The sequence below is a fragment of the Falco punctatus genome (assembly GCF_963210335.1).
Source record: "Falco punctatus genome assembly, chromosome: 2".
NCBI lineage: Eukaryota > Metazoa > Chordata > Aves > Falconiformes > Falconidae > Falco > Falco punctatus.
Genome location: NC_137581.1, coordinates 117,349,764 through 117,368,924, shown reverse-complemented (window position 1 = coordinate 117,368,924; position 19,161 = coordinate 117,349,764). Strand labels below are relative to the sequence as shown.

The following is a 19,161-nucleotide window of genomic DNA, read 5'->3' as shown; positions in this document are numbered from 1 at the left end:
TCCCAATGCCTTCTCTTTTACAGGTGCCTGATTCAACGTTGTGGGAAAATGCATCAAACGAGGAGTGGTGTAAGAAAACACTACATGAAGAAGCATCAGTTCGTTCCCCAGTTGGCCTTAATCATAAAGCAGTTTCAAATTACTGAAGAAAAACGTGACCTTGATAGAGACAAAGCACATTTTCTAGACAAAACTCACAGAGGTATAAGAGCTCTGCAGGTCTTGAGTCCAGAAAGGTTGCTACAAAATCCCCAAAGTACCAGTTATCCGAAAAGCCACATCCATTCCAAATGTGTGATTGAAGCTTAGCGGCACAGTCTTTCTAGCGTGAAGGTTTGAGGAAAATAAGGCATACAGTCGAGCAGGCAGAGAAAGCAGAGGTGTTAACTGCCTTATGGAAATAAAAACAACCAATTCTGAAAGCTGCTTTAGTTGGAAAATGTGTGGTTAAAGGGTATCCATTCACACACCTGGGAAGGAATCATTCAAGGAGGTGTTAACGTTATGATAGTACAGGTAAGAAATGCATAGAGGAACCATGCAATCTTCTTTCAGAGTTTGAGTATGTGATTCCATTATCTGCTCAAAAGTATGGAGCTCATTTAATACACCTACGCTCAGCATCCAAAAAGTGGAATGTAGAAAGAAATCCAAGATGGATGAAATGCTCAAATAGCCAAAAACCTGAAGTACAGAGCATGCAAGGAAAAGTGAGTTGATGTGATATGAAGTGTGAAAGTTACACACAGTGGATATCAGATGCACACAAGAGAAGGCCTTTGCAAGACTATGGTAAAGGTGTATGTTAAGTGCGTCCTGTAAAACATCTGTTGTAAGTGCAGGAAGACTAATACAAGCAGTACATGCACGGATTGTGTGGATATTAACAAAACCAGGTTGAAATAAATACAGAATGTGAAAGGCATTAAACTTGCACTACAGGGCAGAGTTAAACTAATTTTATGCTAATACAGAGGTCCTTCAGCTGTTGGTATGACTGAAAAGAACTTGAGATGGCTTCCTGTTTTGTTTTTTTTTTTAAAAAAAGGGCAGACAAAAGCAGAGCACATGTCAAGTTGGACGAAAAGATCCGGAAGAGCCTGTTTCACATAGGTGATATTGCATAGTGGTGGTAGGTCACGGCTCAGTACCGTAACTACTTATTTACTGTCTACAGGAAGGGAGAAAGTATGTATCGACTCAACCTTAAGACACATTACAACCCCATCTAGTAGCACCCCTTGGAGAGCCTTTCCCAGAAGTTAGTGAGTGAGTTAGACTTGAATGTTAAGCACTTTATCCAAAATTCACTGTTTATAGAAACAATCAGAATTACTGTCTTGCCACCTAAAAATGTTTGATTTGGGATCCTGTTCTGTGTGAGTAGCTGAAAAATTTAATGCGGTTGTAGGCACGGAAGGTATAGTGCTGAAAACTGGTGTGTACAGATGGAGTTGTCCCAGAAATGTAGGGCAGCGAAGACCAACTGTTCCTGCTCAGCTAGTTTGCTTCCTGAATATTTCATCACCATGTGTGTATGGCATAAGATGATCAGCTTGCTTAAATCAACAGATATATAAAAATTAATGAGTAAAAAAATCAAGAGGTACCTAAAAGATCTCTTCATTGTAGCAATGGCTCACACTTGCAAACCTAAGGGTTTAATTGTAAAATAGGCTGTTAAGTAGTCCTGGAACTCAAACTTAATAGTTCAGTAATGCCTCTGCTAATAATCCTCTGTGAAATTAAACAGATATTTGCATTAATTCTGCTTCCTTTTTCCCTCCTGGGAGGTAAAAAGAACACAAATTCCAAACCATAGTCTTTGGAATTCTAGAAAATCTTTGCCTTAACTTTGAGTTGGATTAACGTGAAAGGTTATAAAATTATGATCACAGGTATGTGTGCATTACATTAATACTGATGACCAGCCCGCTTTGAGAGGTTCATATGACATTTGAGGCACCAAAGAATTTTTTTTGCAGTTGCAAAACTGATTTAAATGCATCGTTCATTATATATACATATATACACGCTATATATATATTTACATGTATAAATACATTAGAAGTTTTTAAACGTGAAATGAATGGGGACCTTACCAGCCAAATGCACTTTCACATTTTTTGCTTTCAAGTTACCAATTAATTTTTAAGGACCCAGTTACCATCTTGAATGTTCCCAGGCTCCCCTTTCTTTGCTTAACATTGTTAATCTAGTTAAATTTGCTTAAATATATTTGGAAAACAAAAGTTAAAGTATTAGTTTTAAAAATTTGAAAGCTCAGTCAATAGATATGACAAAAATGTTTGTGTAAAGTCTTTTCAATGTACTTTTACTCTTTGGTGCTTTTTTGCCTTTTCCTGGAGCTCCATGTGTTTGAAGATGCTTTAAAAACATGATTGAATCTTGCGTTTTCTTTGGTTTAAGTGTGCAGATATAAGTACATCTGTGGACATGCATAAACTGTGACCATAATTTTTTGTACCTGCATTAAACTCATTTTTGTTCAAAGATGCGTTTTTTTGGACACCACCATTTGTTTATACCATGTGTTGAGCATATACGCTTTGGAGAACTGGAAAGCCAAGTTCTTATGTAGGTGAACGTTAACATCACCTAACACCTGTCAGAAATATGCTGAATTGACTTACACGTGGGTGGTAACAATTTCTGGTTTAAGTAATGGGTTTTTACTTCAAAAGAAATTGCATTTTCTTTAAACTACTTTCTGATACCTGTTGGTATTGTCAGATAGTTGCAATATTAAGGAACTTTAATTAGGAGCAAAAAGGTAACTTGTAATGTGTAGGGGATAATTCTACATGCTTTTTAAAGACTTAATTAGTGTGTTGAGTATTACCCTGCACTAAGTCTGCAACTTCTCGGGCTAAAAAAGGTTCCCAATCTAGACTTGAAAGTTGTTGAGTTTGGTTTTTTTTCCCCAGACGTTAAGCATTGAATGACATAATTGGAAATACTCAAGCTGTATCACTTTGATTCAATAAATACTGAAGTACATGTGTAATGTAAGCATGCAAATACCTTAAAGCTGCCTGAAGTTATACATGAGCTGAGGGGCTTTGTTGGATCAAAGTTTGTGCATTTCATTGCTGATAATTGTATTCTAATAACATTCCTCCAGGTGCCTAGAACTTGGATTTAGACTTTCCTTGTAAGACTGTCTACTCTAACCCGATCACAGCTCACTGTAAAGCTCATGTATGTTCTAATTTTCAAAGAGTTGCCGCTTGGTAGGCACCTTTCACAAAAAAATAAAAAAAAAATGCTGAAAGTGGTCATATCTGTGGGGAAAGGTCACTGGTACTTTGGTTATTTAGCCATATTCATTAAAACTATATAAATTGTATAGTTTGGATAATTTATAACATTAAACTTTGTGATTTTAATATCACATTGAAGGTTCAGCTGTACTCATTTCTTTTATTGTTTAACACCAGTGCTATGGACAAAAGACTCAAAGGGGGTGGTAGTGTTACTATTTTCTTAATTTATTTGGTACTGTATAACACCTTTCTGATTAAATGCAGTGTATGCATTTTGGGACTTTAATTTGTAAAAGCTGTTACAGGTTCAGCAAGAAAGGAAATTTGTGCTTCCTTGTTGAATGTTAAATTATTTTACTTTGCATTTTCTATAAGAGTACAAATTAAAACTGAGCCATCAAACTGCAATAAATCAACAGTAGTGTTTCATTTTAAAAACTTTTTTGTACTGTACATAGATTTGTTCAATAAAACATTGTCTTTGTTGTTGTTAGAAATTGATCTTGTCTTTTGGGGGCTCACTCTGAAAATACTGCTGCGATGTTTGTAGTTACTGTGTTACATTTGGTACATAATTGTTGCACAGTACCTGTGTAAAGCTGCCAGGTCTTAATGTTTCAGGTGTGTGTGTGGGTGTTTGTATTTGAATAGACTAAATCTAGTGAGGTCAATCCAAGAATACCCAGGATCACCAAGGAAATTAAAACAAAACTCCTCTCTGTCTCCCACTGCGTGCCACCACCACCCCCTTTTTTTTTTTTTTTTCTTTCTAGCTAATTATCTACCTGCTCTGGTAAATTTGGGACCTCTTAGTTACATAAGCCTTCAAAAAGTCGTAGTCATCTAGCCGTAAAGAACTTACCAGAATACTGCTGAAGAGAGGGGCATGTCTGTGTGTGAGGGAGAGGAACAGCATTTTTTGGTCATCAGTCAGGGACACGTGAAGAACACACCTACTGCAGAAACAGCTTCCACCAGCATTTGAACCTTAGACACCAGGCAATCCACTCCGCGGGTCTGACCAGCTCTAACCATCCTCAAAATGCTGGCAGTCGTAAGATCATTTATTGAAATAGTCCACCACGTGCACCGAGAACCAGACTCCCTAGTTAGTGGGTATACCCAAGTAATTTACAGGCATCATGTATAGTTCGGTTGATACAATTGCTGGTAACGGAATCGATCAGAACACGAAGGAATGGGGATCTGCTCAGTGATCACAGAGAGTGGCCTAAAGCTGGCAGGGCAGGGATGGAGGTGGCAGGGATGGGAGGAATAAAGCTCGCAAGGAAAAGCTGCATGGGGTGGTAACGCAGTCAGCAGACCCACCCGTGTTCATTTTAATGGCTTGTTTACCCCTGGGGGGCAATTGGCTTCAAGCCTCAGGGGAGGTTAACCCCTCTGAACCTCCTGCGTGGGGCTTGAAAGCCCGGCTTGGGGCCACAAACAAATCCGGGTGCAGCAGTTTTTAAGATGACCTCTGCTTCTAGCTGTTTGTCTTCAGCGTACAATTGGATTTCTTCAGCAGCTGCACATTACAAGTACCAAATGCTGTCCTAAAACCTCTTGGGAAGGTTGGTTGGTACTAATACGTGGAGCTGAGCCCAAGTTGCTGCACTTTATGAGCTGATGTTTGTTTCCGGTAACGCTGCTTATGGAGATGGTAATCTCTGGTGTGATACACTTGGATTCCATTGCTTCGCTTGGTCCGCTTGATTGAATGCTGTAGTCCAGAGATAAAGGCAGCGTAACTGCTTTTTTGCTTCAAACAACACAGTCATCTGAAAATGCTGGATTACTTAGATTTATTATTCACAGTCTTGTAAATTCTTAATGTTCTTTGCAGATTTTGACTGTTTGCAAAATTTTGAATGGTGATTTTTTTTTTTTTGGGGGGGTGTAACTTCAAACTTACACTTATTTTCTATTTTGTATAATTTTGACAAGCTCCTCACCTAAGAAAGTTACTAAGTTTGGGTCTAAGTCTCAAGTCTCTGGTACTATGGCATACGCACATGGCAGGCACAATATGTATCAAAATGGGAACGTATATGTAAGCCATTTGATAAATTCAATGCAAAATACACTAACATACCGAATGTAAACTTTTATGCCCTGGATATTGTTTGAATTCCTTTGATATGCTAACATTTCAGGCAGCAGAACTGTACCCAGAGGTGGTAGCCCAGTGCAGTGTTTGAAGCTCTCTCCCCCGTGGCCCGCTGCACAGCTGGCTGGTGTCCGGTGTTACACAGCTGGATTGCGAGGTCTGAATCCCGAGCTGCGAGCCTGAGGTGAGGCTGAGGTGCCAGGATGAACGAAGCACCCAACAGCCAAGGGTGCTTAAAATAGCCTGCGTGAGTTTAAAACAAATGCCAACATTGAGGTCATTGAGTATACAGATAAACTTGCACGTACTTGGATTTTGTATGTTTGAAGTCGAAAAGGTCTGATTGGGAAGCTTTTTGGGTTTTTTTCCTGATTTTTAGAACTGTGTAAGAAAATTAACGATGTCAACAATGACAGGTAGGAGGTATAAAATATTAATTCAAGGTTATGAAGTATAATTGATTGGGAGATACGGTTAAACTTTCATACGGTGACTAGCTCCTGTTCTCCATTTCTATAACATTCCTTCAGGCCATACGTGTCATCTTTGTCTATCGGCACAAGCAACATCATTATTAGCGAACTCGCTGGAAAATTTAGTGTAGGATGGCAGTGGTAAAATGAGTTAACGCAACGGCCAGTGTCATTTAAGTATGTGTGTAAATACACTTCAGTTGTTACAGTTTGCGATAGTGGCCACCTAGAAAACAGCTACTTCTAGGTGTAGTTTGGTTGGTTGTGTTGTAGTCAGTAATTTATCATTTATTTTTATTAGCTTTCAAAGGAAGGGGAGGGAGGGAGGAGGGGAACAAAAAAGCCTGTAACTGCGTTTCAGTTCAATTCCTGCCAACCCAAATAGCCTCAGATACATTAGTGCTGTTGTCTTGGTGTCAGAGCAGTGCTGATGTGACCTGGAGCAGTATCTAGCACTGCCTGAAGCTATATCCCTATGTATCAGTATCATTAAATCCAGTACTTTCTGTCTCGGTGCCTGACTTCTGCACTGTGCTCATAGAAATAAGAGGATGGTTGACATTTTAGGGATATAATTTGCAATAAATTAAAATTCTGAACGGAATGGGGAGAGGGAGGATCACTTGTAGTGACTCCTTGAATTACAACAGCAGTTTCATGTTACAAGAGTTCTATTTACCTTTTCTTTTTATAGGCTAATAATTTTCCTGTTTAGGAATTTGTTTATATAGGCTATTAATGTTTTTCTTTATTCCTTTAGGAATGCCAGTTTACATTCCTGGTCAATGATCAAAGTCAACTGAAAAAGCTTGAATAAAAACTCTATAGGGAATTGTGAGTTACGGGAAAGAAAGAAATAAAATAAAACCTACTTCTGAGATGTTTTTCCCCTTCCCACCCCCACTTCCAAAGGGGAAGCACTGACAAGGTATATGTATAATGCTACTGCAAAGGGCTGGCCTTGGTTGAAAAAAGAGAAGAGTGGGCTGGGAGGACACCAGTTCTGAGTATTAGAGAGTGTCTCCAATCTCTGTGATGACAATGCACTTTTCTTCTCTCAGGATTAATGGGAGCGTAACCATTCTAAGGCAACCTGCCCCTGTGCCCCCCCATCCCCCTGTGTCCCACCCAATATTCATTGGAAACAAACATCTCAAAATAATCTTTTTTTTTAAACGATATCTTGACTTATTCCCCCCAAATTTTAGAATATACAGTTAGATATTATTTCCCTGAAGGCTAAAAATCTAAATAGGTTTATTGAAACACAGGTAAAATGAAGGAAAGGTCATTTATGTTTCTCAGATGCATTTTCTAATTGTAAGCTTGCAGGATTAACTTTTTAAGAATTTTAAAATTTCAGCAGCAAAACTGGTAGTATGTAGGTAGTCCCATTTTTGATGAGCCAGTTTTGCTTTGTAAACTCTAAATACGGATACGCAGAATGCTGCCCTCGTTTTGTGATGGGAGGCCTTCTACGAGAAGAGCGTGCAAGTAACTGGTTTTACAGAGCGTGTAATAGCTCTGTGGCAAGGCCACGTGTATTATGCAGGAGGCTGATCTTGTCAGTAGAAGCTGTTACATGTTGCTTTAACTGCATAAAAAATATTAAATCAGTGTATGTATGAGGGAAAATTTGGCAGTGCAGACAGTAAGCGTTATTGTGTTGAATCTTTCCAGATGCTTTAGGAATTAATTTTTATCTGAAAGTTGGACTGAAAATTCATGGACAAAACTGGTTCAGCTGTTTCTGGTTTATTTTGAACTCATTGCTGTAGCTCAAGAGAGTAGCTGTTACTTTAGCTGAATGTGTGCTGGGTTTTCCTTCTGATGAACCTGGGAGATCTGCACGGACATTTTTTTTAGATCCCAAAGAGAAAAGTCATCTAAAAGGTACGCGTAGTATGGGGGGTGGGTAGGAGTGTGTGCTCTTGTTCATGTAGGTGTTCTATCTTACGTTTGCAAGTTGTTGAGGGTAGGCATTTGTCACTTCAGATCTGAACAGACCCTAACATAACGAAGTGTTCAATTGTTGCTGCAAAAGCATCACCAGTAATTTTAACTGCTGTCTTCAGGTGACAGTCTGTGTGTCCTTAAAAAATCTAGGTCTTCTGGTTTTCGAAACCACAGGCAGCTTTAGCACCAAAAGATGGCCTCATTTTACCGGTATTGAAGCATGGGTTTGCTGAGAGTGCTGACTCTTTCTGCCGCAGTGAGGTCTGTGATTGCTTCTGCTATCTTCTTTTTTCCCCCTTTTTTTAGTCATCTTTCCTCCTCTTTCTTTTTTCTCCATGATCTGTAAAGTGACCGTCACTGGTTATTCTGCCCCTGACACAACACATACTGCCAAGCTGAGGAGCGACACCAAGGTTCAAGCCTTGAATGTAGTGGAAAAGAGCTGTGGCTTGTAGAGCTTCATTTCCATGGGTGGGTGCTGTGCTGTCAGATTTCCCATTCTTGTGGACACACATAACTTGCTTGTTAGTTCCCAAGATGTCCAACAGCTCCCTCGGTCACGAGTGGAAGACAACGCCACAGGGGCTGTGCCTCAGTCAGTCCAGTTGAAGTGACAGTTGTAGCTGTTAGCACAGCTTGAGGCCTCTCAGTAGACCTCCAAAGGCTTTTTCCACCAAGAGCATGTGCCTGGACCTTAGGAGGAGCAGAGCCGTTCCTAAGGATCCGATGGTGGCCACGGTGCACAGCCCCATCCTGCTGGGAGCCTGCTTTGTGTAAGGCCTCCCTCTCTGGGCAGGTTGGGATGAGACTGCTGGTGATTGAAAACCATGGTTAAACACTTGTGGGAGGTTTGCTGTCTGTTCTCTGCATCCGCCGCCGGGCTTGCCGGGGGCGAGGGGCAGCACCCAGCGCCCGGGGGCAGGCAGGGCCAACGCTTTGCTGGCCCGAGGGCTGCGGGGTCGTATCTGCCCGACAGCTTCCCAGCCTGATGGGAGGGAAGGATGGTAACTACACATTCTTCGTATACATCATGTACACATTTAAGCTCACTTTCCCCCACCCGGAGGTGGGCTGGGCTGTAGCTGTCGGGTTTTCCCTGTCTGGCTGCACCCCGGGGCCATGGCACCCAACCTGAGGGGAGGCTTCCCTCGGGGCCGGGGGTGAGCTCCATCACGGTCGGGGGAGCCCTCCTTCAGGGCTGGAGCGAGGCTTCCCCTCACGCCCGGGAGCGAGTTTCCCCTCGCTGCCAGGGGAACGCTTTCCCTCAGGGCCGTGGGGAGGTTTCCCCTCACGGCCAGGGGAACGTCTCCTTCAGGGCCGGAGCAAGGCTTCCCCTGAGGGCCGGGGGGAACCAGCCCGGCCCCGCGCCCTTCACTCCAGTTCCGGCCGGAACCTCCGCGCCAGCCTCTCTTGCCACCCGGCGCCCGCCGACCGCGGCGCCGCGGACCGCGTAGGGCGCCGTACCGGAACCCGCCGTTGCTACGCGCTTCGGCTGGAGAAGCAGCGGCGGCTTCGGTTCCGCCGGGCCGGGGCCGGCCATGGCGTCGCTGGGGCTGAGCGAGAAGGAGCAAGCCGGCTGCCGTGAGCTGCTGGAGTTTCTGGAGACGGCGGAGCTGATCGCGCTGACGGACACCGTCACCAACCGCCTGGTGCACCCGGAGAGCCGCCAAGGTGCGCCCGGGCCGGGAACGCGGGCTCCTGCGGCGGGCCCGGCCGCCCCCCGGCCTGGGGGAGCTGGGCTGCCCGCGGGTCTCCCGGCCCTCTCGCCCTGCCCCGCCGAGGCTGCCCGTTGCGGGGTGGTGGCCCCCGGTGGGCCTGCCCGCCCCGAGCGGCGCCCGGCTTTGCCCGCGGAGAGCTTGCGGTTTGTGTTGGCCGAGGAGCTTGCGGCAGCGAGCGGCTCGTAGCGCATTTGTAGGCCTCCAGGATTTGTTTTTCTCTTTTAGACCCCCCTACCACCACCCCACGGTGAGCTTCCAGCGCTGCTGTGCCGCTGCTCTTTGCCCTGCCGGTATTGAGAAACGTATTGGAAACTCAAGTGTCTCTTGCCATTTGTGCTAATAACATTTGCTTTCACGTTTTGAAAGAAAGAAGTCTAACACTGAACGTATTTCTTTGTAGAACAGAGCACTTTCAGGTGTGACCACCCCCTGAGATTTTGTAGATGTTGAGATTTGTTTCAGAAAGATATTGTGTGAGTTACTTGAGGCTACTCGGTATATTGTCCTGAAATATAGTCGTTCAGAAGCCTTGGATAAGTTTCATGTGATATAACTCAGATCCATAAGATTTGTCAAACACATCTCTTAAAAAGGGCTTATGCCTGTATTTTTCTTCCTTTTTTGACCTATTTTTGGCAGTGGTTGTAACTTAAATTGAAAGGTGTTATTTATATTTTTTTTTTTACTTCAGCTTTTAGTCTCTTGTTTAAACGTACAGGTTTTATTGGTAACATGTTAAGTACCTAGCCTCAGCTCAGGTGAAAACTGGCTACCACAAGTACCTTAAAAATGAATTTAATTTTGTCATGTTTTCTAATTTTGTCACGGAGCCTTATAGCTGATTTTTTTTTGGAACGTTACATTTCAATGTACTGTTGCTGTGCTACAACACATGGTGTTTTCTTATGAGCCTGGGACTGGTAATTCTGTTACTGGGAAATAAAACAGGTGTAACTCCATTTCTGTCGGTGTTTGGGAAGCTAGATGGAACCTCACTTGCACAAGCTACGGCGTATGGTCTGCAGAACAGCGAGCTTCTGGTGCTAGAATTCTCGTTCAACATACGAGGAATCAGAGATTACCTCAGTTACCTCCCTGCTGTATTTCTGTCAGTTTTCTGTTCACAGGAAACATTTGAAAACTTACATATAATTCAAAATAACAGTGTGTTCTCTGACCAAACCATGCGAACTACCCATTTGATCTAGACCTTAAGGTTCACATTCCATATTCAGAAGAACCATAAAAGATGTGTCTGGTTCTTCTTCCTCTGTGTAATCTTGCTTCCAAGAAGACAGGTGGATAGCTTCTTTTGGAATATCCCAGAGCATTTCAAATGGGGAATTAAACCAAGCTCAGCTTTTGCTAAGTGAAGGTGCTGTATGGTGACACGAAGCAGGAAGCCCTAGATGGTTTCCTGTTAAATGAACTTATTTTGGAGTTAAGGCTGGCTGTATCTCAGGAAGTATAGCTGAAATGCATTATGTGCAAGAATCTTTATACTTCTTGAAGCATTTGAAGTTTCTAAACAGCTTGAAAGTGCTTGAAGAATGTTAGTAATTTTATTTGAAAGAAAAAAAAGTTGCATCATTTTCATCAAGTTCAAAAAATACATAATAAGTTCCAAGTAGTCATCTGTACTGGAAGTAGGGATTACAAGATAGTAAACTCTTCAGCAAAAACAGCATAGTTTTTTAAACATGTTCCCAAGTCTTTGGGTATCTTCTGTGTTTAATATGATTAAGTCAGATTTCAATTTACAAACAAACTTTTAAGTATTTGCATTTCTTTTAAGCTTGTCTTGTACTGTGTTTGGAGGTTCTGGTCAGGAGTTTAAGAAATGGCATAGGTTTGGGTTTTGATCACGAGGGAAGCAACTGCTAACTCAAATTTTTCTTTACTTGCAGAAGCCATTCATGCCGTCTTGGTTTATAGCCAAAGTGTAGAAGAACTTTTGAAACGTAGAAAAGTTTACCGAGAAATAATTTTTAAGTATTTGGCAGCACAAGGAATTCCAGTGTCTCCTTCCTCTGACAAACACGTACTTATTGATCGTGTAAAGCAGTACTGGAGCGGGCAGCTCACAACATGTGCCTCAGAGTCAAGGGAGAGAAAACCACACGCAGAGGTGAGCGCTGCTTTCTGAAAGACTTGAGGATGTTTAGCGTTTCTTTTGCAGGATAACCAGTGTTAACATTCTAATGTACATCCAAAATGTGGCTCTTCACCTGTATTTAGGGACGTTCTGAATCTCTTTAACTCGGTTTGTATTGTTTTGGGGTTTGTTTGTTTAATTAATCATTTAAAGGTGTCCGTGCCAACGTATCACCTGCAGAGCATGGTCTTTTGTTCTGTTTTGCCAAGTGTGTTAGTGCATTTGAACTCTAATGTATGGGGTCTTCTCCGTGCTTTTAATTTTGAAGTTGTACTTTAAGCTAAAGTAGAGGGTATTCACAAATAATCCTGTGGATTCAAGGACAACTAAAACCAGTATTAATGGTACAGAAACCCTGCATCACCCCTTGTCATTTTTTTTTAATGTGGTGAATCTTCTTAAACTTTTGGTGTAGAATTCCAGTCATCCTCCAGCCACACCAGGCACTAGCAATAGCACGGGTAGAGCAGAACAAAGAGACGCTGTTGATAGTAGCTCGTAGGGCAGAAACATCTTTTGGGCTCTGGTCTAAAATGTTGTGGGGGAGGGAGGGAATGGAGAGAAAACTGCCTTTTTGTAAGTGGCCTTGATCTACTGCTAGACATCTACTTCTAGAGAGTAGCGTACTCTCTGTAAGCTGTTTTCCTTATTACCTCTTGCAGTTAGAGTGCAGAACGGATTTTAGCATATTTTTATATCATTGAAATGTAAAGTGTGTAGCAGTGCCAGGTCCATGTATTCTTTTCCCCCCCCTTGATAATAGTAACACATAATACGGTGTAACTTAATGTGTTGAGGCAATTACAGGTTTTTGAAGTTCAGAATTTTGACATTTAGCAAATCCTCGCGGTGTAATGAACTTTCAGTGGTTTATTTGTCTTGGATCTTTTACCGTGTCAGTAGCCACCTTGCTCTTTCAAGTGCTGTACTTCAGAGACCTAATGGGCAACAGCCCCACCAGCTGGGCTGTTAGAGCTCTGTAGCTGCTGATAACCTGTTGCACTGAGCTCGTTCTCACGGGGATTTCTGCATGAGAACGATGATTTAGCTGAGAATTGTTTTCAATACAGTTTTTTTGCGTGTGTACATTGGGGGGAAAAAAGAATTTTGCTCTTGCAAGAAGTCTTCCGAAGTATTACTCCATAGTGAAGTTTTATGACTGAAGGTAAATTAAATTCTCCAAAGTACTTAAAGCACGTTCACAAAGAATGAGAAATTCAGCTAGCTTATTTATCATATACGTTTTTCTTTGCCTTTGTTTTTTCTTAATTCTTCTGGCCCTCACCATTTTGATGAAACAGGTAACATGAACCTATGTAACAGAATTAGAAATTAATTACGGTTTATTATGAAACAAATGCAACATTTCTATATAGAAATCTCAAAACTTTTAATAATTAATTACTTAATACCTACTTAAAACATACTTAATTTAATACTTACTAGACTTTGGTGTTAGAAAACTTGACATTTGGTTTACTTCTCAAAGTCTTGCTGTCAAGTTGCAAATTTTGAGAAGCCCTGCAAAGTAACTGTACGTTTAGTTCTCGTTCAAAAAATGTGGCGCCTTACAGTTGGTGGTCATGTATCTTTACATTGGAAAGTTTGGGTGATTTTTCTTAAGTAAAAAAATCTTACCTATTGCAAGAGAAAGCAGATGATAAACAAACTCCGTATGTGCCAATTAAATAGGCTCACAGGACTGTTACCTGAGCACCTGATTGTTGCCTTTTACAGTGACACTTCCTTTATTAAGTAGTGCCCTCTAAACCAATTGTGTTTTTTATAATCCACTTTAAAACCTGTCTTAAATATCTAATTGCTATGCAACTTGTTTCCTAAATGCTTGTGCTTAAACTTTGCTGTTCTTCTACACATAGTTGTAGACAGACCAAGAATTCCAGCTGCAAGGAACAGATTTCTTAGTTTGTCCCATAATAGTGTCTAAAAAAATCTTACTGCTTACTTTGTTGCAGTACATATTTAGCAATACAACAGTTGGGAGTGGTTTGTCACCCTCTGCTGATGTGGTTTTAATAACATGACCCTTGGTTCCTCACTGGTAGTTGCTTTTGCCACTTAACTGTGAATTGGGCTTCAAAACTTCATACCCACCACTCTGTTGTCAGTCTCAGCAATCCATCATTAAACTTAAATATTATTTTGAAGTGTTTCTTATCCCCCTGCATTTTAGATGTGTTTTAGGAGCATGTGTGTGTCATTTTCTGTAAAACAAGGAAAAAAAGGGCACAAGTGGCTTGTCCATAACCTATGGGGAACTAGTGGAAAACGTGTTTTGGATGGTTTCATGCTTTCTTTCACTGGCCCATTCTTCTCTAAGGCTTCTAAGGAATCTTTGAGACTTTTCAAAATATTCTTTGAAGGTTTGGCTGTCTGCTAGCAATGTTTACTGTGTCTCGCTACTTAAAAATAATTTCTCAGCAAATTCAGTGTTGAACAAAAGACTTTGTGACAGTCTGAAGGAAGGATTTTATGACAGGCTGAATGGACTTGCCTTTATTTCCAGGCTAAGCCTATGTTGCTATGTGAAAAGCCCTGCAGCCCTCGAATCCCAGTGTCATATTATCTCAGTTTAACTGATCAGTTGCACAATTAGAGAAGTAGCTCTTCTCTAACATGGGATTAGCTTTTCAGGTTGGGTCTGTATCCTTTTTGTTTTTCTGTAACCTTCTGGAAATGTAAAGGGGAGTGAAAAGTTACTAACCCAGGTGCTTTTTACTCAGCAGAAGTTTTGTGTCTCAGAGAATCCTGGTCTCAGGGAAGTTGTTCAAAAATCCTTTCCCTGCCCTTTCTAAGTAGAAACAGGATTTTCCTCTTTGTTTATAAATTGTAGACAGAGACAAAACTGAAGGACTATTCTAACTGTAATTCAAAGAACCTATCCTGATTCTCTAGGTAAGATAATTATGATCTTAAAAATAAATGAGATTTTACTTCGTTGTTTTTCTTGAGGCACACTGACTTCAGAGCACTTGAAGAAGGCTTAAAATGCTTGAAATAAGTATTTACATGATTTGGTGGTGTTCTAAGTGGTAGGGGTGTTCTAAGTGGTAGTCTGGTATGTTCAGGCTAAATAGTTCTAAGAAAAAAATGTGCTTGATTGCAGAGTCACGGAGAGAGACGAAAGTTACCAGAAGATGACATTCATGATCTAGGAGAAGAATTCTGTCAATGGTTCTTTGAAATCCTGAATTCTCAACATCCCTTGGGAGTAAAATCTGAAGGAAGATGGGGACCACAGCATTTTTGGGAGGATGCCAAAATGAAGTTCTGTTACAACACATTAGAAAAAAACAGGGAAGAATATGTTGGTGCGGAAATGGTGAGCCTTCGTCTGCTCTCCTTGGTTAAAGAAGAATGTCTTCTATTCAACCCTAATTTGCACGGCAATGGACTGAAATGTGCCATGTCTCGGCATGGGTTAGTGCTGGTAGCGGTGGCTGGCACGGTTCATAGAGACAATGTTTGTTTGGGCATCTTTGAACAAATTTTTGGACTGATTAGCTGTCCCATTATGGAGAATACTTGGAAAATAAAAGTTGTGAATCTTAAAATAGTTGGACAGAACGCTCTGGAGCCTGGGATGCAAACTGAAAAACCTTCCATAAAATATGAGGCAAACCAACTGCAAGAGTTGTATGACGGGAAAGAACTGACTGTGTTTGAACCTTAGAAATTCTGAGCAATTTTTTCATAACTGAGTGACTGGCTGAGGGAGGGATGGTTGCAGCCATGTGATGATGTCTCTTTTTTTTGAGTCAGATTTGCTGGATGACAACTGAGATACGGAGTCTAAAGTGACTGGTGGTGCATACAGCATCAGGTGATAGTTTTTTGGGCACACAGGTGATTTTGGGCACCTTTCCAAGAGCTAAGAAGTATTTGAGAGTATTACTTCAGATTTTGTACTGTTAGGAGTAGAGTTACTTCAATTGTTCTTGGTTACAAAACATGGTTACAGTTAAATATGGGTTGGCAGCAGTATGTAATGAACTAGAAGACTTGGGATTCAGAATCTGTAAGTTGCTTCTCTTCAGGTCAACCAGTTTAAACTCTTATCTGAGTTGTGACAGGAAGTCATTGCATCTGGCTTTTGGAAATTGGGAGTGCTGAGCGTCCAAACGGGCATCTATGTCCCCAGAAAGCCATCTGCTGCTTTAGGTGTTTTTGGAGAGAACAGACAAAATAATGTGAATGGAGACTGCTGCCATGGGTGTTCTAAATGTGGTTCCATCACTGAACAGTAGAAATAGATCAATGGGACAATGCAGGGAACTTAACGGTGTTCATGTTTTGGGGTTTTTTCCTCCTTTTGGTCAATAGTTTCCTTTCCTTTTACCTTATGGCTCAAAATTCGTAATGAATACAGAGAAACTCGCTGTTCTATGTCCTGAGCAGACAAATTAAAGGTGGTTGCCCAGGCATCCATTTCTAGCACTGGCTCTCTGTGAGCAAGTAGTTGATTTCATGACTTGCAGCAGCAGTGTACGAACCAATTGCTTTGATAATTATTTTGTATATGCTTACAACTTGTAAGTACTGTATTACAGTAGGTACTGTCTTACAGTAGTGGGTTTTGTATGTTTTCTAAAAATAAGAATTTTACCTCTCTGAGCTGCTTTATTACACTGACTAGAAGTCAGTTTGTTAACGCTGGGCAGGAGCAACCACAGGTGATATTTATTAAATAAGTTATGTGTTTACTAATTAGTAACTGAAACTATTGCCCTTGTAGAACTTGCATTCTTTTTACTTTTTTAAATTTAATTTATAAAGGAGTAGAGGTGAAATGAGATGAAAACATTTTCTGCAGCTTGCTTGGATTGTTTGTGAGTTTTGTTTTAATTTTGTGGCTTCACCAATACAATCTGTGAAAATGGAAACATTCCCTGCAACATATCAAAACCAAAAGAACTGTTCCCATGTTTGCCAAAGATGACAAATGGTAAAAGTATGGGTGGGTGAGGGGAAACAAAAAGATTCAGGTATGGACAAAACTGATTTTTATTAAGAGTCTGAATCTTGAGTTCTCTTCAAAAGTTGTTGGAATAATTTATTTTCTAAGCAAAAGTTCAAATACTGTGTTGGAATGTTCTTTCCCAATAAACAGTTGAGTTGTTCCTTCTTCAGCTGCTGGTGTATAATGAACAAAAATGAACCTGAATTTAAAAATTAGAAGAAGTAGTTTCCCCATGCCGCTGAGAATTGCATTGCTTTTCAGGTGAGGACAAAAGCCGACCTAACGGCCTTAAATGGGTGCCTTTTCAACATTCAGAGTGGCAGTCTGTGAGTCAACTAAATATTTTGTCCTGTGCAGAACTGTACTTTGTAACTAGCAGTGTAGCTGTTACTTCAGTCACTGTGTTAAATATGAACCTGGCTGAGGGTGTAGTTTTCATTACTGCTTTAAGGTGATGCACTGTGGGTGGTCCCCTTCCTCAGCTCGGGTAGTGTCCCTGCTGTGTCCCTGTGTCAGCATTGGTGCTTGTGCTGACTCTTAGCTAGCGGGAGCGGGGGCTGATCCCAGTGAAAACTCACTCATTCTCCAGACCCTTCAGGCTGATCAGCTCTGTAAGAAGGCTGCACGCACAAATGCTAGCATCAGCTTGAGGAGCAGAAGTGAGACTTTGCTTTTTTTGGTGATAACCTGAATTTCTGTGGGATTAAGAAAGTGATCAAGTAGCAGTCTTTGTTAATTCTAACATTTTAAATGTTTATGCTTGATAACCTCAAAATACTGAATAAAATGAGCGTTGTTGTAAATCTGCTTTTTACTAAGGCTGGTACCTAATGAAGTTGTCCTTACTCCTTCAGTTCTCCTGCACAAAATATGCAAGAAAATGTTTAATTGTCATAGCCTTGTGACCTCCGTGTAAATCGCTAATCTGTTGCAGAGTGGAGTAGGTGCTGTATGATTTACTAATGACCTGTTGATGCAGTTGCTGCTCTTACATTGTCCATCAGGCTGTTAGGAATCTGCGTACATTAGCCTGTGCTCTCTAGCTGCTGAATGATTACTGATTTTTGCAGCAACTGATTTTGACACGTACTTAGGAGTTACTTCAAGTTGTAGTTACCAAGTCGCAGCTGCTATCAGCAGTTGATGGCTGCTGGGGAGCAGCAGTGATCGCAGGCTGCTGCTGCAAAGTGCAGGAATGGTACAGTATCTGCTCCTCGCTGAGTATCTGCCTGCTCCTCGCTCAGTATCTTCTCACTATCTCACCACCCGAATATTTGGTAGGCACTGATAGGCAGCTGATGTTGGGTAACGAGGGTTTTGGGGTTAATAACTGCTATGGCTTTTCACCCTGTGGTACACCACCTTCCTGTTTTTCTCCCAGGCCTGCATGCCTGCTTTCAAAGCATGTTCATGCCTTCTAAATGCGTTGGATTTCCACTTGGAAGAAAAGGATTCCCATTTTATACTGGTTCTTCAGGCTCTTCATCTCGCAAGGAGGCCGAGCTGGGTTTGGAAAGCTGCTGCCCAGCCGGCACAGGCTGACCCATTTGCCGTCAGGTTGTGGTAGAGGCAGAGGAGCGGCGGTGCCTCTGCTCCTTGACGTTTCATCTGTGTAGAAGCGTGTCCGTTTCGTGCCCCGTGAGAGTTGTGAGGTTGTAGCTGTGGTACCAAACCACAGGATATCACAGATGGTTTTCTGCTGTTCTGATTATTGTTTATAATAAGTATCCTTATGGGGAGTTCAGAGTTCAATTTTCAAACCACTTGTCGTGCACAATTATTTATTTTTTTTAAGAGTAAAAAACGACTAATGGCAGGGTAAGTTTTAGAAGGTATTTTTAGCTTAACCTTGGCTTTAAGAAAAAAGTTAGGACTTTTTAAAATGGAGTACAGCCAAAAAACTTGAAATGTTTATGGAAGTGGTTTCATCACTGCCTCTAGATGCTGCTGTTGGGAGCTGAAGTAACTTCTAGCTGGGTTACCTTTGGAAGCAATGTCCTTTTAGTTGCATTTAGGACGTTAAAATAAAACAAAACAACAAACTTTAAAACTGTTTTCATCAATTTTCCTCTATCACTATTCAATCAAGGCTCAAGACAGGTATTTTCGCTAACAATTTCTTACATATATCACTACTACTTAAGCTGAAATGTTAGATGTATATTTTCTACATCTATTTCTGGAAAGTAATTGGATCGTAAGCAAAATACTGACTTGCAACAAAGCAGACAGGACTTTCTGAATTGTATAAATGTTGAACAGTGGAAATAGTGACGTCTGTTCTAATCAGCCACACCAGATGGATTTAATTTTTTTGACTCTGAAGTAGGAAGCCTGATGTCTTAAAGCAGCGTGTGAGCAGAACCTCCGCGGTCCGCTAGGCCAGCTACCTCCCCGCAGGCTGTGCTGGGGCTTCGGCTGCACTTGCTCTGCTTATGCAGAAAAGTGATCACAAGGAGACCTGACACAGAGCACTAAACG

The 19,161-nt window shown here is 41.4% G+C and overlaps 2 protein-coding genes across 3 annotated transcripts in view; both read left to right on the top strand.

Annotated features, from left to right (window-relative positions):
* Positions 1 to 3,784, top strand: part of ZNF654 (zinc finger protein 654) — a 36,571-nt gene extending 32,787 nt beyond the window's left edge. Inside the window, exon 9 of the mRNA XM_080377026.1 lies at positions 24 to 3,784. Within this exon, the coding sequence (XP_080233152.1) occupies positions 24 to 31 (8 nt within the window). The 3' untranslated portion in view covers positions 32 to 3,784. The remainder of the gene's footprint in view (positions 1 to 23) is intronic.
* A 5,399-nt stretch (positions 3,785 to 9,183) lies between these two features.
* On the top strand, positions 9,184 to 17,483 carry LOC308058620 (uncharacterized protein C3orf38). Of its 2 annotated transcripts, none has more exons than XM_080374668.1 (3): positions 9,184 to 9,497; positions 11,452 to 11,672; positions 14,827 to 17,483. In XM_080374668.1, the coding sequence occupies exons 1-3, from the start codon at positions 9,365 to 9,367 to the stop codon at positions 15,391 to 15,393; spliced, it is 921 nt and encodes a 306-aa protein (XP_080230794.1). In that variant the 5' UTR covers positions 9,184 to 9,364; the 3' UTR covers positions 15,394 to 17,483. The 2 variants fall into 2 exon arrangements, with proteins under 2 accessions (XP_080230794.1, XP_080230795.1); XM_080374669.1 differs by lacking the exon at positions 9,184 to 9,497 and adding an exon at positions 9,967 to 10,464.
* The last annotated feature ends 1,678 nt before the right edge of the window (positions 17,484 to 19,161 follow it).